Source organism: Aulonocara stuartgranti (genome assembly GCF_965226115.1).
Source record: "Aulonocara stuartgranti genome assembly, chromosome: 13".
Taxonomy (NCBI): Eukaryota; Metazoa; Chordata; class Actinopteri; order Cichliformes; family Cichlidae; genus Aulonocara; species Aulonocara stuartgranti.
Window position 1 is genome coordinate 7,801,380 of NC_138949.1, and position 27,363 is coordinate 7,828,742.

At 40.4% G+C, this 27,363-nt stretch overlaps 1 protein-coding gene across 1 annotated transcript; it reads right to left on the reverse strand.

The window, feature by feature from the left end:
* Positions 1-2,967: 2,967 nt before the first annotated feature.
* On the reverse strand, positions 2,968-26,707 carry LOC309719963 (rho-related GTP-binding protein RhoQ). The gene is made up of 5 exons (XM_082556412.1): positions 26,151-26,707; positions 25,797-25,855; positions 11,834-11,998; positions 8,491-8,586; positions 2,968-6,047 (listed from the first exon to the last, which is right to left on the reverse strand). Exons 1-5 carry the CDS (start codon positions 26,290-26,292, stop codon positions 5,886-5,888), a joined length of 624 nt encoding a protein of 207 aa, XP_082412538.1. The 5' UTR covers positions 26,293-26,707; the 3' UTR covers positions 2,968-5,885.
* Positions 26,708-27,363: the final 656 nt, after the last annotated feature.

The window sequence follows — 27,363 nt, forward strand, 5'->3', positions numbered from 1 at the left end:
CCAGTCAGAGTAGCATTGTGTCTGTTAGTGCTGAGGGCCAGAGGGAAGACGGTGGAGGAAGGTGCATGGCAGCAGACTGGAGCTGGGGAAACTCCAGGCTCCCAAAGAGTCCTGCTACACACATAATGTGCTGTGTATCTGCATTTGAAAGTTCTAATCAGAATTCGGTGTTTTATCAGTTTTTCCTCTCTACATGACAATGAGAATAAGCTGACTTTCTGCATCGTGACAGTCAGCACTAATGGTGCAGACGACGCACGATCAAAAGTTAGAAGTCTGTGACTAGCACATGTCAACACCAGCAGGTGAGGAGATCTATTTGTTAGAGACCAAAATCATACCCAAGTCTTGCTTCTGAAGGAGGAGAAAAAACACATACCGCTTTCACATTAATAGATGCAACATTTCCCTGAATGTAGCTGTACCCCAGGACTCTAACAGTATCCACACACCGGGTTGTGTTTTCTAGGCTTCTAGTTGTATAAATGTGTCCATGTGTGCTGAAGCAAATGAAATCATTTTTTTTAATTTGAAGGATGATTTGTTCTCCTTAATATATCAAATATGTCTTGGAATTGGTGACTCCAGTAGATGTGTCAAACTACTCAGATACACAGAAAATACACAAACAAGAGATGATATTTCCATATATGGTCATAGGAAATTAGAGCAGGAGGAGGTGAGGTTTTGTTTTTTATCACAGGATGTTAGAAAAACAAACATGCCTGTTTCCAGTTTATGTGAATCACTCATATGGGATGTGAGCAGACGTGCTTCACTTTAACAATGCATGCATTATTAGCATTAGAGCCTTTTATAAGGCTTTTTTTTAGCTCCACATGACAATCCTCTGTCTGTTTGTGAGATCTTTAAAAAAGCTAAAAAAAAAACAACAAAAAAACTATAATTGACCTTAGTATCAGATTTTAACTACGAGAACTAGGTTTAGACATCCACATCTTATATTTTACATTTTGTAAGTGAATAAAATTCTTCATGTAAACTACAAAATAAAATTTTAAACATTCAACATCACCACATTATATGTCCCATCCATTTTCCTACCTGTTCTGTCAACTCTGTTTGCAGAGGTGCTGGAGCTGGTCAGCAGTGCTTCATGAATTTGAAGATGTTACGCAATAAATGACAACATCCATCCATTCTCCTCGGGGGGCCCATACATTCACACTTATGGAGAATTTAGAGTTTCCTGGAGAGAACCCACTCAAACACAGGGAGAACATGCAAAGTCCACACAGAAAGAACCGGGTTGATGGTGGAATTGAAATCTGGACCTTCTTACTGTGGGGCAACAGCGCTCTCCAGTTTCATTGAATAACACATACCTGATTTTTTAACAGGTTTGGAGTACCTTTACAGTGGCGAACATTAAGACTCATTTGACTTCAATTCCTCATGAAGTACTGTGGTGATAATTGTTTCAGGTTTACAGTGTTTTTGTGGCAAACTACAATGTAAATGTTTAGCTAACAGTGCTAAAGTTCAGTTTTTAATGGAACCAGTGCTCCTGTAAATGTGTGGTATACAAGGATTTGACAAAAACGAAATCTCTATGTGTTTACAGAAAAGCAAAGAAAATATTTTGTACAGTTATATTTGCTTTTTAAAAAATAAAGTAGGACTTTCAACATGTGATCTTTGTAGTTCATTTATTGTAACATTTTCTAAAATACACTAGCATAAAGTTACTTTAAACTAAAATTAAAGAGCTCTTGTTATGTTGATAGAGTATAATATTATAATATTACTTTGCTTATTTAAGTACTGCACACTCAAAGTAATATAACTGTCCCCTGTTTAAATCTAACAATACTTTTTTATATATATTATTAAATGAACTCATCTTTGCAGTGTACAAGGATGCTGTAATTCTGCCAGTAAAGGAAACCCTGTGGCTTTTTGGTCAACATGCATGAAAGTGATACCAAGCATTAATAAAGAGTCTTAACTTCTGAGATGAAATGCTCCTCGATATTACGGGTCACATAAAAGGTGATTTATCCCCTTCAGAGCTATAATATGGAGATCTACACAGTTTTACTTAACAGTTTTGTAAAAAAATAATTTCTTCAGTTGAAATCATGCTTTGGAAATTTTAAACTGCATTAATGTGTACCGTCAAATTTTAGCCATACGTGCACAATAATGAGAGACATGCAAATAACTTAGACTGTAAAAAAGTGCTATGTTCGATTTCAGAGTGTTAAAAAAAAAATTTCAGCCATATGTGCCTGAACTTTGTTTTTTCAATATAAAATAGTTTATATCACAGTGAAGGAACTCGTACAAAAATGAATGGAAATGTGTTGTTTGAAGTTTGCATGAATAAATTATTGAACACTGATTTTTTAGCAGCATCATAAATGTTTATGAGTTAAATATGTTCCACTATGAGGTACTGTCATATACTGATACATCCAGTGATACTGTAAATTTCCACACCAAATAAACAGAGTAAAATTTTAAACTGTGTATGTAAAGTGAAGTTAATTGTTCCACAGAGAGGAACATATAGACTGCACCCAGTGAGTGGCGCTCCTGCCCAAGAGATAAATCAATTCATCTTATAATCTCAAAAATAGATTTAAACATAAACAGATTAATTTCCTTTTTTAAGTTTCAAAATAAAAGATGCAAACTTTTTTGTGTATTTGTCACGCTTTCACGTTTCAGATCAGCAAACTTATTTGAATATAATATAAAGAGCATAAATACCAATTGCAGTTTTAAAAACATAATTTAATTAAGAGAAACTGGACTAAACTTTCCAAACAAAATATGTGATCAATCGGAGATAACTCCTGATTTAACAAGAGTTAAAACTTTAACAAGAGTAAAACTTGTACTCAGGTTACCTTTCTCTAATATTAAAGTCTGTTTGATGATCTCATATGTGTGACAGTGTGACAGTTATGCAAATATAAGAAATCAGGAAGTGGGCAAATATGTTTTCACAGCACTGTAAATCTTTAATGCATTAATGCTGTGTGTGTTTTTTAATATCTATTTCTCCTGACCTTCTTATCTAACCTGTTATGAACATAAGCATAGCAAAGGTTTATTCCACAAATGCATCCCACATCACATCTGGCCCACTCCAAGTTAAATCCCCAAGCTGACTTTTTAAGACAGTAAACACATTTATTGAGAAGAAAGAAGCATCAACGGGAGAATGCATCGGTGGCTGTGGCACTTATAGGTCCTGGATCCTGAGGGTGGACCTTCACACAACATAAGCAAGCAAAACTGTCCAGTAGATAGAAGGCTTGTTCACCCTGCAGTCGTCTGCTGCTCAAAAAGACAGTTACAACAACGCAGGCTGGGACAGAGAGGAGGAGCACCTTTTACATTAAAGCTTTAATCAAACATTGTATCTGACTCTGAACAGAAAGTTAACAGCAAGTTGGCACCTTTGATTAAAATCTTTTTTTTTTCTTTTTAAAGATTTTAAAAAGCTAATAACAAATGCATAAAAACAAGAAGCACTGGCATTTTTATGTCTGTCTTGCAAGAAAAGTTCAGTCCCGACCTCCAGTTGTTACATACCTATAAACATATTGGCTGGAGACCTTTGTTGCATACACTTTGTTTTGTGGAGGGGAATGGGTGGAGTAATTGCTCTAGATCCTAAAGTTTAATTATTATCTCCAATTCTATTTAAATTGTAATGCAATTCACAGGTGACAGATTCTTTACGAGATCGCTTAAATGACAGGGATAGTCCATGGGTGCTGGTCAAAAATTCCTTAAATCTCTTCTGGCTTTCATTTCAGGACCTTATTGCCTAAAACACTATTTTTTTGATTCAGACTTTTTGAAAGACTTTTTGTCTCCTGCACATGGGTTGTTCCAACTATTCATATATCTAGCTAAGTCGCTAATGGCTAGTTTCAAACTGGTGATTTGCCGAACTAAGTTGCACCATTTAACATTTAAAAAAAAATCATCTAAGCTTGAAAAGGCTTTAGTCATTTGGGTTGAAATGGTTGTGATACGATCTGAAGAATATCACATAACTTTATCAAAAATGCCCAAAACAACAGTTTCAGAAGGCTAAGTAGTTGCTACATTAAAACAAGCACCAATCGGTGATTATGCTGATCTAATTTACAATATGTTTGACATTTAATGCTATTGGCATAACATTTTGTAACTTGGAAATTATTTGAAAGTGTAAGAGATAATTTTCCTCATCTTATAAATAGCTTAATAAACATTATTTTGAAATATGGTCAAATATGTCAGCTATGAAGCTAACATTAGCCTTTTCAGCTAGCTGACATATCTTACATTATTTTGCAGCTACTAGGCCATTAGGTGGAAATATTTAGTGACAACAAATGTCCTTGTATGCAACTACTTTTTGTGGTGCAACTTGATGTAGTAATGAACACATCTCCAAAATGTAACGACCTAACTTATAAGTAGGATTAGCAACAGCTTACTAACTAACAGCTGTTGCAGCTAGTTCTTCAACCCTTCATACCACTTCAGAAGTTTGGATCAGTTGTGCACTTCCTAAAGAATTGAAATTCGGGACGTTCAAGGAAACATCCCAACCACTTTTTGTCGACTTGATAAACTCTGAAGATGGTGTGCTACGCTCATACTTGTGCCCGATAGAGCAATGTGCATCTTCTGTGGTTCAGTCGGTCTATTCTGGGATGGGGTCAGTTTCTGAAAGCAGAGAAATGTGCTTGGCTTTGCTAGGAAACAAAGTGTCACCATCTGTGCTTCATGTTGTGCAATAGATGTACAGCATTGGGTCATCTCAGCTATCGGACTTCGATAAAAGCGTGTGCATTGGAGTCTTTGGACGTTGATATGAATCAGAGTTTCATTTCTGAAATGAGATCCCTCGTCTCCTTTTCTCTTTGTAGAACTTCCTTAAATGTCGATTAAAGAATTATTGCAGAATAACAGAAAATAAAGGAAATACATTTATAAGCTCATAAAGTGTTATTTGCACAGATTGACTTTTCATAAACTCTGGATTATATAGATTTCAAAAATGGATAATAAACCTCAGTCTCTGATTAAGACATCAGACTCCCAACTTAACTTTCCGAATATTTTGGCATGCCACGCTATAGAACATTTTTTCCCATTTTCCATAAGGCAAAAAACAAGACTTTCAAACTTTAAGATCACTCAGTCCTAGATCCAAAATCTGACATCCGAACTGCGTTTGTCCCAACACAATCTTGTGTGGTTTTTCATTAGCAGGTTCTCAAACGACAAATAATTGGAGACAGACTTTTTTTTTGGGGCCAAAGATCTTTTTGGAAGAAGTTTTAAACAAAAAGAACTGGGCCCTTATGTCCAGAAAAGTATCCTGGACACCGTCACAGTGTCACTAAAGCCAGCCTCTCTTTCAATAGCTCATTATTTCTGGTCTTTTCTCTTGCACATCTGATCTTGTATTTAGAAATATACTAATCAATAATCTACCTCCCATAAACAGAAATGACATGAGCTCTTTAAAATGTAGCATTAGTCATTCAATGTCATTTTGTGTTTTGTTTTTTTGTTTTTTTGTCCATACATGACAGCATACAACAACACTATACAGAAAAATGATTAAAAATGGTTATAAAAGAATGTACTTCTGAGGCAAAAGTCTTTTAAAAGAAGAGACTGACTTGGGCTTTGTGCTCCTTTGGTAGTAAACTGCAACCCTAACCCCAGTGCTGGACAGCAAGAAAGAGTTATGGCCATCAAAGAGCTCCAAAGTGGCTCTCGTTTTGTCCTTTCAGTCCTCTCTTTTGTCTCAGCTGCTGTCTGTGCATTTTTCTGCCAGTCTTTTGTTCTCAGTTCAGGTTTGGTTTGTGGTTGATTGCTGAATGATCTCTGAGTATATGTAATCACGTAATCAGACAGCAGTTAATGCAGCGAGGCCCCAGTCTCCTTTTCAGAGACCCCTTCTTTCTCTTGGGGGTCAGGATGGCGATGATGGCCTCGTCAAACACCGTCTTCAGGCCCTTCTGGGTCAATGCTGAACATTCCACATAGCAACATGCACCAATCTAAAGAGAACAGAGGGATCGTCAGTCACAGCAACGCAACGTTCAAACGGCACTGACATTAAAATAGTTTGGAAAATGTTCACTTTCTTGTAGATTGGTAGATATGCCAAACTGTAGCACTATCAAAGAGTTAAATACCCAAAGGCACAAAGACGTCACTTGCACAAAACATCAGGAAAAAGTTGATGAATCTGAACTTTACCAATTTAGTCTGCCAGTGTCAACGAACATGCCAACTTTTCACCCTTATGGGCTTCATCCAAGAAAAAAAATGGAGGTCCGGTCATTGACATAGAGATATCTGGCAAGTGATTGGCTTAAAGATCAGAAGAAAATTAAATTCCTGATCTCAAATACATCTATGTAGCATATAACTTATCTCCATTTTCTCTCGTGCTTCTTGGTAAAGTTGACATGTTTGTTATTTAACAGCTTTTTTCTATGGTTTATATGCAAGTGCCACCTTTGTACCTTTGGATATTAAGCAGTCCTAAAGTATGAACTGTAAGATGGATGTAACTGGAAAACAGAGAAGCACAGTTTTCACCATTTTTTTAAAGATTTATATTTTCTTTAGAGCTATAAAAGTGTCTAAGAGTATCTGTTTACCAGTCTGGGTTTTTGGATCACCTCTGCCACAATGCTACGACACCCATCCATTAAAAAGGAAATGTAATAAGAGTGGAAGAGGCTCAGCAGCAGCTCTGCTAGCTAGAAACACTGAATGCTATAATTGTATCAGGCTAGCAGTGTAATCATATATTATTTGCTTTGGCTATGGTTGATATTAGTGGGTAACTTTAGAAGCTAATGGCAAGTGAGCAAGGCCAGTACAGGAATGTTTATGGAGGCCGCTCAAGTATAGAAAACAGCCCGATGAATGTTCACATAACTGAATAAATAAGTTAGCCCTTTAAAGCCAGAAACATTTATTATTTCATGTCCAATATGAAAAAAGGCCCTTCAAACACCTGATTTGTGTAAAAAATTGCTTTGCAAAACGGCTAGACCAAAAACAGCTCTTTAGCGCCTAACTAACGAGCTTTTTAGAGGTTAGCATTCATTGGGGATCCAAATTAAAGATTTGTAAACACTTTTATTTCTTTTGTCGAGTCACTCCTTTGTACTGTCCAAAGGAATCACAGTAACCTCAAACATTTTCACTATCATGATTTTTCAGCTTTTCTTCTAAAATGTTGACTTTGATCTTCACCAAAAATGCCTGTTTTTACTGTGGCCAAACAAATTTATCTTTGATCTGACCGTCCAGAGCACGGTTATTTTAGAAGGCCTGAACTCTGCAACGGCCAACGGTAGCTTTGCTTTAAAGCTCTTTTTGAACAGCAAATACCATTAGTGGCACTGCTCCCAGGTGAAATCTGTCTGCAGTGTAGAACTGTGAAGGCACATGACGTGTTAACAAAGGAGCTGCAAGAGTTCCCTTTATATCTTCTGATGGAATTTTTAGATCATCAGACTGGTTTTTATATCAAAATATCTGTTACTGACTTGAATGTAACAGGGCAGCCAGTCATGAAATCCACACTACTTTTCCTTACAATGGGATGATTTTTTTCCTTCTTTTCTTTCTGAACTGTTTGGAGCTCCTTTAAATAATTTACCAGACTTACAGACTTTGCTTCTGAAGGCCTCAAAATGTTCTTTAGATGTTGGCATGATGGGATCCCAAACAGCAAAGCAAGCAATAGACCTTTATTTATACAGGAAAAGCTGCAATCTATCACTCCCTCAAAGTGTTTTGCATCAATTGTTGGACTAGGATGTATTTTTACTATGTACTTTTTCAATTAGAATCACTTTTGCTTCTTCAAATATGGGAAATAGTTATTTTTCACATGACTGGATAAACTATTTCTTAAAAATATTTGAAATTTACCCTTTAAAAAAAAAAATTCTAATCTTGAGTTGGATTATGGAAGATGGGTTACCTACAACAGCAACTATAGGAAACAATACCCAAGGTAAAATGCTGCTCACTTTGAGGAAAAGGGGTCTAATTTGACCCGACATGTTCTTCCAAGTTTCCTTGAGGCCTCAGAAAACTTCATGACTCCATGAGATGAGAATCGCATTGAAATCTTACATTGCCAAAACGGCACGAATATAGACTTTAAAATGAATCTAGGCAGTAATGTTTTGAAAGACTGAGCCTTATTCATGCTCTGACAGGAGTGATTAATCACAGATCGCCTTTGGTATCTATGGTGCAGAGTCTCGAACTCTGCTGGACATCTGTGTTGGTTCGGAATGTATTCCCGGATTCATTGTAACTCAAAGAATGCGCAAAGGTCTTGATTCCAAGAATTTCTAAAGAGACATTCCTAGGTCAAATCAACACACAGGAATCTAACTGGACTGGGCAGCTCAATTCTGCAACAGCGAAAGTGAAAATAGAAGCTTCCCTTTAGTTCGGCATACAAACCTCCTTTGCCAGTTTCTGTCCTTGCTCGGTGGCAATGGGCTTCTCCTTCATGTCATTTAGTTTGGCAATGGTTTTGGGGTCATCACGGAGATCAATCTGAAAAAGATACGCTTCTTTTAGCTGAGTCAACATTAGTATTGCTGTTATGATATAGATTTTATTAATAGCTCATATTTGCGTAACACAGAGGGATTTCATCATTGCATCTATACATAGGAATGAGCTGTAACTGACAGCGCGAGCTCTCATTTTGTAACACAGCCATGTTGGCCCACACTTCCTGCTCTTGTGCAAAGCAATTTCACAGACAACCACAAGTTTCTTCACTCTGCTTTTATTCACTGGAACACTCTCCACCTACAGCCCGTCCATATCTCAGTAATAACCTGTTACAATCAACGAATCCAACTGCTAAAGCTAACAGGAAGTGGCCTTCATTAACCCATTTCTTGATTGGGGAGATTTGCGGCAGCGTGCACATATCAGCATCCAGCCAGTGGAGCGGCGAGTGAGTTATAGCAGGAACTGATAACAGCGCAGTAAACATCAACTGCCCTCAGTTTTAAGCAAGCGCGATATTGGCCGTGACTTTTAAGGTTTAAGAAATAAGCTAATGCTCTGGATTAATGTTGTGTCATAAGAATCAGTAAACTGTTAATTGCTTCTTTAACAGATTTAAACCTCACATTTAACACGGGGACATAAAACGCCTAAAGCGATATGTGACAAATCAGCCTGAGATCGTTGGTCAGGTTTGTACTGGCCGTTCCATATTTTTGCTGTTATTTAATAAATAATTTCTTCTGTTCTTTGGCTCATCTTCACAGCTCCCCGACTACATGAGTGGCTGGGCTTAAAGCTGCACTAATTAGTACTTTTATAGTGACAGTGGCTGAAAAACATAATTGTGGAATTTGAAAATGGTCTCTTCCAGACTCGGATCTACATCTGCCCTCAGCATTACTGATCACTTTAGCATCTTTCAGCTCGGTGTTTTGGTTTTACAGACCAAAGCTTTAATGTTTCAGTCAACAACTTTACCAACTTCATTACTTCCAACTTGTAATACACTGCAAAAAGCACGGTTCCCAAGTTAAACTTCTCTCAACTTTGAAGCAAACGATTGAAGCGACTACCAATCAGAGTGAAGGATACAGTTAATTGACATATGACACGATGGTAAGCAAATTAGAGGGTTAATACATACATTTTACATCAACCTTATGCATTGATAATATATTTCATGAGTTAATCACCAAACTAATACACTGCATGACTCATGATGTAATCACAACACCAGTGCAAAGCAGAAAAAACAAAGTCTGGATGGTGTTTATACTGAAATAGGCTAATTTCTAAGTTGAAGAAAACAGTGTAAGAAAAAGAAAATACATTGTTCTTTATCACTTTTCAACTTTCTTGGTAAATGGTAGGTTACACCACTTTTTTATCCCCCATATAACTAAATAACTGCATGAATCAGAGAAACACAAATAAATCTAGAGTCAGCTGTGGAGTACTACAGTATTAGCCAGACAGCTAATATCTAATTCCTCCATGCTACCACCTACTGTCTATTTCAGCACCTGTACTTTTAGATATGCGCCTACTCTTAGTTGTGTCTTAGTCCTCTTTAATGGGCAGCTGCGATGTTTTGTCATGTTCCCACCGTTCTCAAAGATACCTTGCCTAAGTAATATTAGGGCTGCAATTAAAGATCACATTTAACATGGATGAAGGTGCTTCATGTTTTCCCAGTTGATCAGTTATCATCATTTATCTTTTTTATGTGTAATCTAATACAATATTTTGTTTATAGTCATTTATAAAGAAATAGGTTTGATATTATGGTGTTTGGTGTGAAAAAAAATAGCTTAGCGGAGCAGAATGGATAGATGGATTATGCTAGGTGCTGATTTATTTTATGAAAATCTAGCTGTTAATAAAATAATGGCTTCAACTTTTAATACCACAGCAAAGTTCTGCTGTCTTCTGAATGTGAAATTTTCCTTTATTTCTCATACGTCAGCTCCTCAGCTGAGCTCTTATTACAACAGCAGAGATGTCAATCAGATGCTTTTAGAAAAGAGACACGAGGGTTATGTGAAGTACAGCAGCTCAGTGTGTGAATGTAAACACAGACAAAGGAGGCGGATTATGAGACAGAAGCACAGCGGGAGGATTACTTGACAGCTACAGACGGAGGAATGGAGAGATTGCTTTGTCACTGTAGCTAACTGCAAGGATGCAACTAGCATGCTAACAAAGCTTTCTGGTAAAATTTACAAAACTGTGTCCCAGTTTTTTCATTTTTTGTTGTGTGTTTGTTTTTTGTTTTTTTACTGTTTTTATATTCCATATTATATATCGTTAGCTTCATAGCATAAGTGCCTAAGTCATTGACTTAGTCAAATGACTTAGGCAATTATGCTATGAAGCTAACGATATATTCATGTTAGAGTAACCAGCATGTTTGTTAATGTACAGCAGCACTTGCTATTGGCATTTGTGCTAACGCTAAAATTATGTAATCTCGCTTGTGCTAATCATCCTTATGTTAGCGACTGAGAATCATTCCTTTATGTAAGATAACATTAGACTTGACTTACACTTGCTCACATAACCTTATAAAAACAAAACCTAAAAAAAATAAATACATCCAGGAATATAAATTTACTTATAATAAGTAAATTTTTAATTTAAATAATATTTATTAGTGAATTAATGACGACAGGCATTTTTTCACTGATCTTATGCCCCTTTCCCTGATTGTATGTGCATCTTCTCACACACACAAACAAACAAACACACTCACACATACATTGTGGGTAGAGTGGAACTGACAGGATACAAGTGAAGTGAAATAATGTTAATCAGGCCGTTGACAGCACATAATGTTACCATAAGAGCAGTAAAATAAGTCTTCCGCCAAGCTTAATAAGAATGAGAGCAAGAAACCGGCAGCGACACCACTGTCACCAATAAAGCAAAAAACTATAACAAAGCTGTGAAGGAAAGTGTAGTTGCACCACCTCCATGTATGTATATAAAGTGGACTTCCACGTTGTCACTGTTGTACTTGGTCTAGCTTTCTGAGTCAGGATCAGACTGATACTGGATGAAAATGATTAAAGTTTGTTCAATATGTCTAAGTAACTGAGTTTATTTTTCATTCCTTTTCATCTCTATCTGAAAACATCAGGTATGAGCTCAACAGTGTATTCTTCTCTGGTAACCTCATTTCATTCCAGCGTGTCAGAAATGACAAATGCAGGTACATCCACCACATATGCGCAAAGCAGCTGAGAATGGGAAGCGTCTGTTACGTGTTTCCAGAACCAACCTGCGTGCCGATGAGCAAGTAAGGGACACTGGGAGCGTACTCCTGCAACTCGGGCACCCATTCTTCACGCACATTCTGGAAGCTGGCGGGGTTGACCACAGAGAAGCAGATGAGGAAGACATCGGTCATCGGGTAGGACAACGGCCTCAGGCGGTCGTAGTCCTCCTGGGAGAAGACAGAGCAGCACCAGTTAACAATCAGGAGATATGATTCACTCCTGTTCCTCACATCTGAGAAACTCTTACTCATCGATTATTAAAGGATTATGAGATGAGCTCAGAATGATGACCAGAGAGCTACACAGTGCCAAAGTGGCTCCTGAGCCGTGTTATGTGCATTAGGGTCCGAGTTAAAACAAGAAACGAATGCCAAGAAGATGACGTTAATGTGAGAGTTCCCTTTCTGACAGACAATCAGTTATTATATCACATTTGCAGTCCTCTAATGCGAGCTGAGCACAAGGCATCACCACAAGATGCTGAGAACCAGACACACTGCCATCTCCGATATCTGTGTGGTGTAAATGACCAATTCACCAATGCAACACTGCCCTTTGTGAGCCAGATCAGGCGCTCCCTTGTCCTCGCCAAAGATGAAGTCTTTTCGACATAGTGTCTGAGTTGCGCTCATATAAATATTCACGACCTATCTCACGTCTACTGATGGCACGTTTTTCCTGCCGCTGGTTAGAGACATGGGGAATCAATGAATCTCCCGTAAGGAGATATGACTCAACCAGACCAACTTGACTGAGTGAATCAGTCTCAGTTCTGTCACTTTTATTGTCTGCGACACTGAATTCAAGAAGATTGAATACAACGTCTGACCAAGATGCTGCAAAAGGACAACCAAACACTGGAATTAAACTCTTTCATCTTGATGCCTTCAGCGAGTTCAATTCTTTGCCAAAGCAGACAGCACAGTGTGCTATCACCAAATCGCCTATAACTCAATTACAAACCGCTGGGAATGGCTTTGCAAATGAGCAGAATGACAGGAAACTCCTCAAACATACATCAGCCAGGCAGAGGCGTCCTCCTTTTTTGTCACCCGGGTAATGGATTTAAGATATACAGACTTTATATTGAATAGGAGCAGATGACAAAATAAGCATACAAATCTTCAAGCCCTGTGCTCATGTTGTGCATTAGTCAACAATGCCTCACTGGAATAGGTCAAGTGGATATAATTCAATACTTTACGAGTATTTCATCCTCTTACTTCCAAATGAGTGCGATATTTCACAGATGGGGCTCATGCAGGGATTTCAAACAACTCTTAGAGGCTTTTTTTTCTTAAGCTATGTTCACACAGGTACCGCAACCCTGAACTTTTCTCTGCAATACCAGATAAAAATACACGTAAAGCTAATCGGATTGGAGATTGCTGCTCACCTGTGACTTCCCAAGCACAAAGCGTGTGGGATTCTTGGATTGCATCAATGTGCGATTAACAGATTAACCACTGGCATCATGCACGCTGCCTCACGCAGGTTCTATTCAGGCTTCTCCATTAACCAAAACACATAGAACATTTCCAGTAGTGACAAAACATTAAAGCAGAGCGCTTCTTGCCGTGTGCCACATCTGAAAAAAAGACATCTATAAATGTGGTAAACACTCCGACCTGATTTTCAAGATGTCCTTATTTCATGCGTAAAAAATTGCCTCAGAGTGCTCGGGGGAGTTGAGTTTTGTTACACTGGCTGGTTGAGTGTTTTGACAGCACAATAAGTTAAGTACATTTCCTGTGTCATCTTACCTGACACTAGCTGAACCGCCGCACCCGATAAAACCATTTTGAGTGCAAACTATCCGGTGCTTGTAGCAAACCTGAGAGCAAAATTAATAAGAATAATCTTTAAACCTTGTGCACGACACATGTTATACAGTTTAGGCAAAGGTGAAACACGAGCATGACTAAAATGATCTGATGGAAAGTTTCTCAGCTGTCAGATTTTGCAATTATTTGCACACTGTCAGCTATAGCATGTTACACATGAAGTCCAGGTATATAATTTCTTAACTTTAGAGCGATATTTCCAGTGGTTGACAAAAATAAATTTAAAGCCTATTACCAGGATTATCTAAGAATAAACCGTCTCCAACAGACATGTTATTTCACAAGTAAGAAGGAAAAACCATCATACTGAGCAACTAATGAGAAAATGCCGGTGAGCTGTATTATCAGTGTTTCATAAGCTTTACCTAAAATAAGAAATGACATCGGGATATTCCTGTGTCTGCTGCCTCAGTTTTGACCGGATTTAAAAAATACTCTGAGAACATCGACCTCAAAGTGCATTACTAACCTGCACTACACACATTTAGTGCATATCAAGGTGTAGAACTCATTCTGGGCACTGCTACAACACTGAGATGTGGCAATATTGAATTGTTTAACCTTCATGTTCAGCGTCATTATGATTAAGGATCATGACTTGTCAGGTATTTCATTCTTTGGGTTAGCCAACATTTAATAAACCTGTCAGGTCATGCCTATCCATTAATAATGACTCATTTGATACAAAAATAGTAATAAACAATGAAAAAAATCTGATGTTTGGTGTGAGCACCCGTTGTTCCCTGCACACCAACTCATAGCTTGCAGGTAGAATGGACTGTTTTAGATCTTTAAGTATTTTTTGGTTCTTCATGTAATCCAAGATTACACCTGGTTTTTCTGGGCCTAGAAGCGACTTTATTTGAATTAACGGGAGCAGTGTTATCAGGTAACAATTCAGATATTGTTAAGAATGGCACATCCATAGACTGTTTTGGTGTAAGGGTGCTGCGATGAATATTTAGTGCATCCTGGATGAGCTGATAGTGACATTAACTTGCTCTTACAGCCTTCGAGGTCACATCTGATTTTAAAAGGGTTATTTCTTTAAAAGTGATGGAAAGAGAAATTTGCCAAATGTTTTAAAATACATGACTTAATATAATGTTTTACATACAAAACATAGGATGTTCACAAGTGTCCCCCCTCCAGACTCGTCTCATACCTTGGTGAGCACGTCTGGGGTCACTGCTACCAACTTTCAACCACGTCAAACTCACGAATCCGCTCTTTCTAACAGTACGTGTTTCGATTATTACCCGTAGAGGGTTGCAGAATTAAAGCACTTTGAATTAGTCTTTTAAATACACGTATTTAACGGGCAAGGCAACTGTTTGAAGTGCAACTGCATTAACGGCGAGGAGTCCGTTGATCAGGCGCTTGATTATCAATACGATTGCTTCAAAGTAATACAAGAGAGAAGCAAATTCTACCCGCCCAGCAAAGACACTGAAAAATGTTGAAGGTGACTTTGCCAGATAATATTGATTAAAAACTGAAAGACGAAAAGCATCTTATCAGGTTAGTGAAGAGACGTCGAGAAAAAGATGCCTTTTTGTTTAATTTTTAATGGCATAAACAGATTTTTGATACTCTGTCGGCTGTGGATGTTCTGTTCACAGAGGCTTAGGCACCTGCATTTCTGTAATAGCATCTAAATATGATCTAGATATCTGGTTGAAATTCACATTTTTACTTTTGGTGGTGGTGCTGGGGACATTGTCCACCTCCATCAGATCCTACACTATGTCCATTTAGATTATTTATTTCCTTTGGGACAGCAAAAATAATATTTGCATTCGCATCATCCAGCAGCTCTCGTCTGGTCCCATATATACACCTCGTGTGTCACATGTACTTATTCCTGTGTGTTTGTAACCTTTGCCTGCACAAATGAATCCGATTTCCCCACAAGCTGCAGACGCAGTGGAAGCCGCTCAGCAGTTTACTGTAAACAGGCCCGAAGCTTGTTTGATACCCATCTCTGTACAGTTTCCTCAGCGCACGGCAAACACAGCAGCCATTCAGAGTCTTCACAGTGTATCGTCCAACACGTCTCCAGCGCTCAATCCCGGATTTAATGAACAGAACTGTTTACACCATCGCTGCCGTGAAGGTGCTCTGGATAAAAGTTTCCATTAAAAATATGTCCCACATTTTTATTAGTTCAGTCCAGCAGTTCATGAGCGCATCGCAGACACGCTGCACAACGATCTGTCCAAGTTAGCCGGGAGTGTACCGTAAATATTATGATCAGCAGGAAAGGAATGATGGAGGGGGAAAAAAAAGGGGAACAGGAGCAGCTTGTGCATGTGTACATTAAACTCTATCAGCGTCTGTCTATACATGCCCATACACTTCCATCAGGGCCAGACTCAGCGCCTTCAATGAGCCACTGTGAGCGCTCGGCTGTGTGACTGCGCTCTGTTGACTCAGTGACATATGAGTGCTATATCAGTGAGTCATTCCCTCCTCCTCTCCATCTCCACAACTCTCTCTCTCTTCTATCTTTCTCCCTTTCTACTTCCATCGCCTCCTCGGGGCTCTATAAACCGCCTATATCAACAGCGTCAGAGACGCTCGCTCTAACATGGCTGCCGGGTGGGAAAGCAAGCCCAGGCAGAGACGCTTCTGATCACAAAGTTCCGACTCCGATCTGCCAAGCTGCACATTTCAAAATACTTTATTTCACCTCGGGAGTAAAAAAAAACAGCAACAAAAAAAAAAAAAGGGAGGGGGTGGTGCCTTTTTCTACTCCCACTAATGGCGATTAATGATCATTAATCACGGACTGAAGCTCTAATGCACTCTGTCCATTCATGCCTGTACAGTGAGAGCATCCTGCCATAGTTCATTCAAAAAGTTGGCTGTTCAGCGTTTCTATTTATAGATGTTAATGACAGCAGTGAATAGACAACAAAGAAAGAAAGAACAAAGCTTTTATTAACACTAATATATAAAACTGGCAGTCCAAATGTATATCAATTCTTTACCACAGGATGCAGTGTGTTTTGATAATGGAGCATTTTGGTAATGGCCTTAAGGGATAATCCACTAATCCAAGCGCTTACTCACTCAAATGAATGAACAAATTTGGAGAAGGAACCAAAGGGAAAACCAATGACTTTCTCTATAAATATGAGTTTACTCATCTTAGCATTACTCAGCTAGTAAAAACAGTTTGTATGATTTAGTATTTAGTATTTATTTTATTTATTGTCATTGTCAAAGAACAATGAAATTGTTCTTTGACCGAGGACCTGTCCTGGGGCAACCATATCACCTTAGTTGCACGGAAGGCCGAACAGCGCCTCTACTACCTGAGGAGACTGCGGAGCGCACACATTCCCAGACCTCTGATGTTGAACTTCTACAACTGTGCCATCAGCAGCGTTCTGACGCATGGATTTCTAGTGTGGTTCCCCAGCTGCACCAAGGCCGATCAGCAAGCACTCCAGCGGGTGGTGAAAGAAGCTGGCAGAATTATTGGAACAATTCTGCCAGAGATCAGTAATATCTTCCCCACTCGCTGTCTGAGGAGGGTGCACAGTATCCTGCGGGACCAACATCACCCTGCGCGCCACCTTTTCCACCTGCTGCCCTCAGGGAGAAGGTACAGGTCTATACAGGCCAGAACATCCAGACTGGCCAACAGCCTGTATCCACAGGCTGTGAGGCTCCTGAACTCTGCCCCCTCCCCTCTCTGCCCCCCTCTCACGGACAATAACCATATCCAACTTCTTAATAGCACTGAACTGGTTTGCATTGGTGCATCATATCTTTATTCTCTTCCCCCCCTGCCCCCCCCTCTTTCTTAAATAGACATCCATCATATCTCACAGTACAATAATATTGAACGGGTTGCATTGTTGCATTTTGTCATGTTTCTCAGGTCTTTGTCTGAATGTCCTATGAACATTACCTGTCTTGTTCTCATGTTGTTGCTAAGGATTGTCTCATTGCACTGAAGTCACACTGGGTTAAATATTTACACTTGGGTTTTAAGGGTTTTATTTGGTTTTTTTTGGTTTTTTACGGGTTGTACGGAAGCCCCAAACGCAAAAACAGTTTGTATGATTTCCTCGTACGTTAATATCGAGCTTTGTCAAGACCCCGATGATGTCACAGGAGGTCACCTCAGGTCCTACACTCGATCCTGCTCTGTGTCGTTTGGCTTTGATTTTGAGCCTTTTAGTTCCTGCTGCAAAAAGCAAAAAAAGGAAACAAATTCTCCGGAGGACTAAACGCACGTGAATCCACAGCTGCAAATATTCACAAACAACCATTTCGCAGTATGTAACAGCATGTCCTCAATTTGCAGTAGGAGCAAGCATGCTCATGGCAACGTGCCTGAGTCAAACGCTGGTCAGGTATTCTGGGAGTTGGAAAAATTTGCATGGCGGGAAGGGAAAGCGTTACAACATAACAGTGGATTCCTACACTAAACACTGTGCCAGCGCCTGTATACGCGAAAATAACTGACTCCATCCATATTACCACTAACTGCAAAGTTGTTTTTCATGTTATTTTGACTGAGACCCATAATTACACCAGACACCTACCCAAATATGTGGTCACTGGTTAGGTGTTTGGTGTTCCATTTTGCATTTTCAGATATTCACTATAAGCAGCTTTGTGGTGCAGTGGTTAACACTGTCAAACCACATCAGGAAGATTCAAACCCTCTGGTTTGCATGGGCCTTTCTGCATCATCTTCCTGTGTCTGCCTCGGGGTACTCCAGTTTCCTTCCACAGTCCAAAGACATTCATGTCAGATTAACTGTGCCTGTGTCCAGGTGTTAGCCTGGTGACCTGTCCTAGGTGAACCACACCACTTGCCCTATGACAACAAGGACAGGATCCTTAATCCCCACATCCATCCCTGAACTGGATGAGCAGAAGAAAACCGACAGATGTTTTCATTCTAGACTTGAAAATCATCACCTATTCACTCACAGCAGGCCTCCAGAGAAGCTGGCGTATTGGGATCACAACACTATGTACATGCTGGGAATCAGTCCTATGCGTCTTTCATGTTGTTTTCAGAGAGGGCACATGCCTGTGTTGTAAATACACAAGCTGCTAAAAACCCGTCTTGGCATTGTAAGCTACAAGCCAGATGGGTGCCAGCTGTGCTGCACATCATGGCAGATTTCACAAAGACAAGAAGAGAGTTAAATCATTTCAAAATGTAAATCCTGGTGCTGACTTCAAAGGCCAATCCAAATGGCAGAAAAATGCATTACACACCCTTTGCTAAGTCAGAAGCTGTAGTCTGGTATTTCAATCAAAGTCCAAGCACAAGTTTCAAAGCCACAGAGAATATCCAGTGTTTTTTTCATTTATCAACACCCTTTCATGCACCGGTCTCAACAGCATAGCCAAGTGATATAATGAGCCAACTCCTGCTAATTTTTCCAAAAGGTCAACAAAGACTTTCTTTTTCAAGATTCAAGACCTCTGGGCACTGGTACAGCTCACTGGGTAAAGCAAGCAACCCATAAACTGAAAGGCTGTTGCAGACCCTGAGGCCTGCTGGGACTTACTGTATGCCTTCCCCCTGATCTCCCAGCCTTCCTGTCTTCTCTCCACTGCACTATCCCAATAAAAGCAGAAAAAAAACCCTAAAAAGGCTTTGAGGCCTTTATTGTCATTGGTTCAAAAATTCCAACTATGTCAACCTCATATGATGTGACATTTGAAACAAGACAGGACAGAGCTAAGAAGTCCTGAACGTGCGGTCGCGTTCATCATCGAGGAACACTTTCTGAGCCACAGTGCAAACAAAGTAAATATTAATAAAGCAAGTTTACGTTACCAGCAGCATTTAGAACTAAATGTAACGAATTCTAAAGTAAAGCAATGGAACAAACACCTTTCAATCACGTGATGCGTGTTAATTTTGGATCTGGTTTTCCACTAGAGAGCACTTTTAAAAATCCTGTATCGGTCGAGCTCTAGTCTAGCATTTCAGTATTTAGCCTTAGATTTTTATAAAGTGTGATGAGCTTTTTTCACTATTCTGATACTTTATTAAAAGGAGAATCCATTAGTTGCAAACTGACTGATTAATCACTAATAATCGTCAGGCAATGTGCAAATTAGTTGACTCCATTCAAGAGAATAGCACTAGAGTTGTTCTGAAGTGTAAAATCTCTTTCTGAGGCGTGCCCACAGCACTCCTGTTTCTCTGTGTTGGAGCAGCTGACTGGTGACCGGCTCATGGCTGAGTAAAACCAGTTTCCCCCTCTTCCAAACCCCACTCGCGTCCCCACCTGTCATCCTTTCACCCCTATTGGGTCACTAGGCCACCTTGGGTTGCTGAGTCAAAAAAGACTCATCAGACTGTACCCAAAGCCTGGACAGGAAATGTGAAAGTGATCATAGGAAGTGCATCTGACATGCTGAGCAAATCAGCAACAATCCAACTACAAAGTGGAAGTTAATAGCGTAGTAAGACACGGATCCCTCGGGGTCGCAGCTCCTGAGCTCCTGTCCTTAAATGTCGTTTCCATTGGCTCTAGTGCACTTAGCATCCACTTCCTGTTTCCTCCTGCTCCTCCTCGCCAGTGGTGCTAGATTTTCTTGAGTGCAGCAGCAGCAGCAGCAGAATGACTGAATGAATGAATGAATGAATGAATAAGTAAAGACTTTCCCCTCTGCTCCCTCGCCACATTGCAGCAAATTAGACTTCACAGACCTTCCATATGGAATAATTCAAAAGGCGGTGCTTGGAGTAGAGACGCAGACAATAACTGGCAGGGAAGCAATAGCAACAACAGATGCGGCGCAGCGGCACTGGGTTCAGAGCCGAGCTGTGATTATGTGGCACTGAGTGACATGTGACACCAACGTGACAGCACAGAGTCGCGACCCCAATGCGTACGTAAGGTTGCTGATAGGCGTTGGGAATTAGCGAAGCATTATGGGAGCTCCAGCCTACGCCAGGAATATAAATATTGCAGGGAGATCGAAGCCAAATGAACACGTGTAGCGCAGGACAGAGGTGGACGTAATGAAGGGCGAGTTTTACATCAACAGGAGAGAAATGGAAAGGAAAACGAAACAGAGGCGTCTGAATTTAACCAAAGCTATTTCACACCCCCCCCACACACACACACACTTGATTAGCCTCCCGCATCTGTCTCTCTCTCTTCCTCTTTCTGTCTCACACACACTATTTTCCTCCCCCTTTCCTCTCTTTGGGGGCATCGAGTCTTTGATCAGACGCTGAAGCTATAAACATTACCAGCTGGCCTTCTGCTCCACATAAAGAGGTCAGCCGAGTCGGGGGCGGAGGCACGGGAGAAACGTGAGGGGCCACATTTTCAAGAGCAGTAACTCTACTCTGGGAGGCCGGCGGCGCCCACAGCAGACATCTGGGAGAACTTCTCCATTTCAGAGACACTCTGAATCAGCTGAAAACAAACCCTCCTCTGACACACACACACACACACAGCCTATCAAACACGCCAGAATAGACAAAAGGTTGTGTTCCTCTTTTCACAAGTGAGTAGTAACACTTCTACCATCTGTTTTCTTGGGGGAAAATTATAGCGCAGCCACAGGTAGCTGTTTAAGACAGGGAAGAAAAATGCAGGCTGTCTGCGATCTTTTCCCACTCACAGATTTGTGTGTGAATCAGAGTTTGTGAAGGAAACCAGCTAAATATGCCAAAGCTGACCTTTCTGAGCTTTGCATTTGTCTCTCTGCTGCATGGATCACATCAGAACAGGTCACGAGGAAAGTGTTAATAACTACTCAGCTTCTGGCAAGAGTGTAGTTTTAGGTTGCTGTAAGTATGAGGAGGTTAATCATGGGCGACTGACTGTTCGCTGTCCTGCAGTGCAGCTGAAGTTAGACCAGAAGGCCTTAACGCAAGAAAATCATAGTTGAGTGCATTCAGTTTTTCTCACCAAAGCACACTGTGTGTTAGTCTCGTGTCTAAAAAAAAGTGCTGAATCCATTTCCTTCCTCCTCATTTGCACAGCCAGTGTTTGAGTATTATGAGTTGTGCAATATACAGTAAGCATGCCTTCTTCTTCTACTGCTCAGCTGTTGAACTATTGCTAGGTTATTCTGAGCTGCCAACTGTTAATGAGCAGGAAAGAGACATACCCTACACAGGAAGGTCTATGCAGCTGTCCACATGCTTTTCTGGTTCTTGTACATGCACAAAATAAAAATCTGTTACACACACTAAACTCTTGCTTTAAATCACTACTGGAGGTTTAAAAATCTACAGGGTGCCTTTAGTCCTTTGCTTTAGCCATAGAAACGCCTGAAAATCGTGAAATGATACAAGAGAGGCCCATTCAGAGCTTTTGCCATTTGAAATTATTGGGATTTCTGAGCGCATTACACATAATATGTGGCCTGATTGTCATCTGAGTCACAAACATGATCTGACTAAGCTAATAACACTGTCCAAACAGCAGACTATAGAAAAAGAAAGTGATCTCATGAATTTAGCGATTTGGAGAACCTCGATCAGACATTTCCTGTTGCTGCTAATAAGACTTTCACAATGATGGGGGAATTTTAGAGCTAACAAACAGTTTCGAGTTCATCAGTACTGCTTAGATGTCTTGACTAGACAGCTCTCCCTAGGTCATGCCACGGCATCCTAATTAGGTAATGTGATAAAGCTGACTCTGTAATTCCTAAAATCATTAATTTCCTTGTTTTTTTGTGCTTGATGATTTACTCGTGTTTTCACCAAACCTCTCCAAAGATTCAGGCCATGAAGTGCTACCCTGACACTGTTCTTTAAAATTTGATGGCACAATTATGAAATCCTTTTTCTCAAAATGGCTGTGAAGCATCCAGACTGAGGTAGCAAAGAAAGCCTAAACCACGATGCTCCCACCACCATGCACACGTTTACTGCACATCCAAAGTAGCCTCGGTCATGTTAGTTGGCACAACTAAAAAAAAACAAAAGAAAAACAAACAGAGATGACGATAACATCACTTGCTCACTCACACTGTCGTCACAGTTTGTGAAACGCTTATTTGGAAGGTTTTACTGCACTTGGGATAAAACAACACTTGGTCATCAACTTCATTAACCTCCTAAGACCCGAACTCTTCCATTGATATTTGGGCTGATTGGGAGACGATGAATGTAAAAACAAAGAATTACCAGATTTTTTTTTACCTAATTTTTGTTTCTGAGAAAAATGAGAGCCACATATGAGGATATTCATTTAAAATGTCAATAGAACAGTAGCAGTATAATGTCCTCGTAAGTGGATATCAGGCCCTTGTAGAGCAAACTTGAGTATTTTCGTCTAAATAACCCAAAATGCCAGGTCCTAGGAGGTTAAAGCCTAATCCTTGTGCAATTTAATCAAGGTGAATAACGTTGATATTTTTTTTTTTCTTTGTTGTATTTTGAGCCTATTGTGCTTTATTTTCTTACCAGTTCAATAAATGCCTACATAATTATTTACTTGGAATATTCCAGAACCCACACTAACGGTCATCAAACCATAATGAACCATATATACTTAAGTGTCAAATCTCATTATTAAAGGTGCAGAGATCATCAAATGCTTATTAATGTAACAGTGTATCAGAAGATACGCTAAAGCAAGGTATCTGTACCGAATCGGAGGTGGAAAAGTTGGATCAGTGGACCACTAACGTCACTGAACAATAAACATAGAAGAACATGTTACCAAAGGTGAGGCACTGCGCAACTAAACTAGGCTTAAGTTTAAGCTACTGTGTCTGTGCCCACCTGAGGAGATATTTTTTGGAATTTCAACCACCACAAATGTGCTCCTGTGAGTTCTTCCAAAAACCCAACTGCACAGTACGCGGTGTGGATGATGCTGCGCGTCAAGCAAATGCAGACCGGCCGACAAGTGGGCCGGAAAAGAGACGGAGCGGCGGAGTTCGTCAGGAACAGAAGCAGCAGGAAAAGCGCAGACAGTGACAGTGTTGTTTTTAACACTCAGCTTGACGTCAGCTCTTTGTCTGTTTGTAACTTTGCTCTTTTCCGTGGCTGACTCATGGACCGACAAAAGCACAAGAGTAGCCCACAGAGCGGCTGTACGACATATTTTTTGACTGCCCCCATTTGACAAGAGATGCTCTCTGCAGGTAGATGGGCCGCCTAAATCTGCTCAGGTAGAGCCTGCAAGTTACCATCGAAAATGTAAATGGCGATCTGTTAGAACAAACAGTCAAAGTTCACTGTGAAACTACTTTAAAAAATAAAGGTCCACTGCAAACTTCCATGTAAAGCCAGCAAATGATAAGTCGTTTAGCAGTTAAAAATGGTTGATTAGGTGTTGATTAGTCTTTTGGGAACGGTCTAATCATTCCCAGTAGGGCTGTTCGATATAACGATATATATCGGATGACGATATAAAAACATCTATGTTTCATTTTACGCTATCGTTTGTTTTGTGGTGTCGCAAAATAAACTGTTTGTTCATGGTTTTGATGGTCACTGTAGTGGCTATATTAATTTCTTAAAGTTCTCTCTTTCTCTTATATTTAATAGAAACCACACTACTGACGGACAAGCGCCTGTTTTTATTGGTTGTCTTTAGCAACAACGACGGTAAAACCATCGCATGTCCGCTAGTTTATTTTCCACATAAACCTTTCACAATAAACCTCAAGATTCTGTTGAGACTTTTCAAAATAAACGGAATCACGTGAAAAAGTATGCAGAGTATTGACGGATGAGAAGCAAAAAAAAAGAGCCGTCAGGTGCTAAAAAAATCAACCTTAGACTCAAACGTTAGAACAGGCTTTTCCCCGCAGCACGCCGTGTAATAAATACTCACAAAGAAAACGGCGGCCGTTACAACTTATGTCTAAAAATGTGTAGTTTCATACATCTGTTAAAACACTCGACTCCAGGTACACGACGCCCAACTGGAAACACTTCACCTACCCGAGATTCACAGAATTTACAGAAAATATTATTTTTTTTGTGATTTATATCGTTATCGGACGATAGAGGTTTTATATCGGGATATGAGATTTTGGTCATATCGCACAGCCCTAGTTCCCAGTGAATAACAAATATTATTTTAGTTTCAAAGGCACAATTTTTGCTTAGTTTGAGGTTGGTAGTACCTGCCAATGTGGCCTTTAGAAATTCTTTTTGGAGCCTTTTTCAGCTTCTTTCCTAACATAATGCTTCAACGACATCCTGCGAAAGTTAAACCCAACACCTCCCATCACCTTTACTGGGACACCTGGATACAAGTAGCTTCACTGGCACACAGGTTCATGTAGTCTCCAAACTACACTGTCAGTATATGTCAAACAGGCATCCAACCTGCAAATGTTTCTACAGATTGTGTTTGAATACAATTCTTTTTTAGTTCTTGGTTTTCATTTTCAGCTAATTTGCTGATAACCATCTCCTATAATCAATAATGAAAAACACTGATGAAGACTTTGCATACAGTCATAGTGTGAAATCTCAAAGATTGAAGCACCAAATTTTGACATAACTAACATGTAAAGAGTTGATGTGCTAACTGCTTCCTCTTTAGCTGCTGTCGCTTAGCTATTCACATCAAACCAAAACCGCCATAAAAACCAAATGACAACTTTTACACTAAAAACAAATAATTCAGGGTCTTTCCTATACGCACACCTCGGTGAGCTTCTGTGTGCTGTGTGTTTCAAGTAGCTTCCTCCATCTGTGTGTACACTGGCTCTTCTGCTGAGGGGACACAATATTTTGTGTGTGTGTGTGTGTGTATTACAGTTGTAACTCTTGCCCACTGAATGGCACATTGTAAAGAAAAGGCCCATGCATTAAGCAGCCCTATTAACAAACCTGTGACATCACTACTGGACATAGGAGCCCTGTTCTCCACATAATAGAACTATTGAAACCCCTTCACTGCCATCACTGTCCACGCCACAGCACACTCAGGCAGTTAAAGCCATGTGCGAAACCCATCACCTGTTGCAGCTTAGTGCCTGGCCTGAATATGAAGCCTGTGGGTGTTTCCAAGGCACTGTTGGATAGTTATTGGTCCCAGGAGCACATGGAGAGACCGAGATAGAGCTGGAGCGTGTGTGCATGTGTGCGTGTCCTTGACGTGCTTGGCACAGAGCCAGAGGAAAAAATAAACTTTACCTGACCAGCTGTGTCATACAGTCCCAACAAGTACTGCTTTCCCCCGACGTTGACGCTCACTGTAAGGAAATGACAAAGAGCAGTTTAGAGGAGGAACCAAGGGGTGAGGGTGGGGAGTGCTGGTGGGTGGGGGGGTCCCAGCCCCTCTGTGCTATGAAGACGACAAACAAGTGGTTTTGATTATAGCAACAGATGCAATGCAGTTGGAGGAAGAGTGGTGGGGTGGGGGTCTCTAAAATCTCTCTTCTCTTAGATTCGCATGTGGCCAATTATCAGTGAGCACAGAGCGGCAGCAGCTCAGCATGTCACGCTATTATGAGATAATAAAGGCGAACAGCAGAACTGTGTTCCTACCTGCATAATGATCAAAGACCGTGGGTACATACTCCTCTGGAAAGGCGTCATTGGCATAGCTCATCAGCAGACACGTTTTACCCACCGCACCGTCTCCGACCACGACGCATTTTAACATGATAGTACCGGTTCCGTTTGCCATGATCCCGACCTTCCCAACGACATCATCGGCCCCTGACGCCCTTGTTATCCTGACCTCCTCCTTCTGTTCCTCCTCTTGCTGCTGCTGCTGGGCGGTGATCCCCGCACGGCGGGCATCACCAGCGTCGGAGGCGGACTGCGCGGCTCACCGAGTCGGGCTGGAACTGCATCGTTCTCCCCTCCTCCCCACTACCCATCAGGTTCTTCCAAATGTCAATGAGTTCCTTTTTTTAATTGTATTTTTTGTACGACTGTCAGAAAGAATAAGATCCCCTCGGCCCAAGCCGGCTTTCAAATAAGCTGTCTCCTTAAACCCAATATCGGAAGCGTTTTCTGGGAGAAGCGGTCTGCCGGTACTGCATGTCTACCATGCCCGCTCCACGGTGCAGCCTGCGCTCTTGCTCCCTGGCGCACTGTGCCGCTGGTGGATAAGGTGGGTGCGCTTAGCCTACTGAAGAGGCGGGGCTTGGGTTTAAAACCAAGGGGCTCCGGATAAAGTACAGTCCGCCTGCTGTGAATGCCTGGATCACAGAGTAATTACACTATTTACGCTTCTTTAGAAGGATCCCGTGTGCAAACATTAGATTTCTGTTAGGGGGTGTCACAGGAAATAAAACAATATCCTGTTTTTGAGATAAACTTACCATTAGTTTCCACACACACACCATCTGAATCGTTCTCAATCCAAGGCTGGTACAAAGTTTATTGGCTTATAAGCTTCACAGTAGGATGTCCATGGAAAGAATTTTACATTAAACCTCCTTTAAAGTATCAATAAATCTTTAAATAAAGACAGTAGTGATATATGTTGGCCAGACATGCATGTGTCACTGAACACTTGTTAATAAAATGAAAGAATATACCCAGTCTGTCGGTTTGGAAATGGTGTAACCTAAGTCTAAGTCAACATTCAGCCTCTAAATTTAGGCGTCTCCCTGTCTCTCTGTTTGCTTTTCACATGACTTTGTGGCTGCGAGGATGAATAGACGATCCATCCTTACTGTCCTGCTGTGTGTGTGTGTGTGTGTGTGTGTGTGTGTGTGTGTGTGTGTGTGTGTGTGTGTGTGTGTGT

Bases quoted from the DNA above. Each gene is read 5' to 3' on its own strand.
- LOC309719963 (XM_082556412.1), bottom strand. From the start codon at position 26,292: ATGGCAAACGGAACCGGTACTATCATGTTAAAATGCGTCGTGGTCGGA. The intron at 25,856-26,150 runs GTAGGAACACAG...ATTTCCTTACAG, and splicing joins GGTCTTTGATCATTATGCAG to TGAGCGTCAACGTCGGGGGA. The intron at 6,048-8,490 runs GTTTGTATGCCG...TGTTCTCTTTAG, and splicing joins GACAGAAACTGGCAAAGGAG to ATTGGTGCATGTTGCTATGT.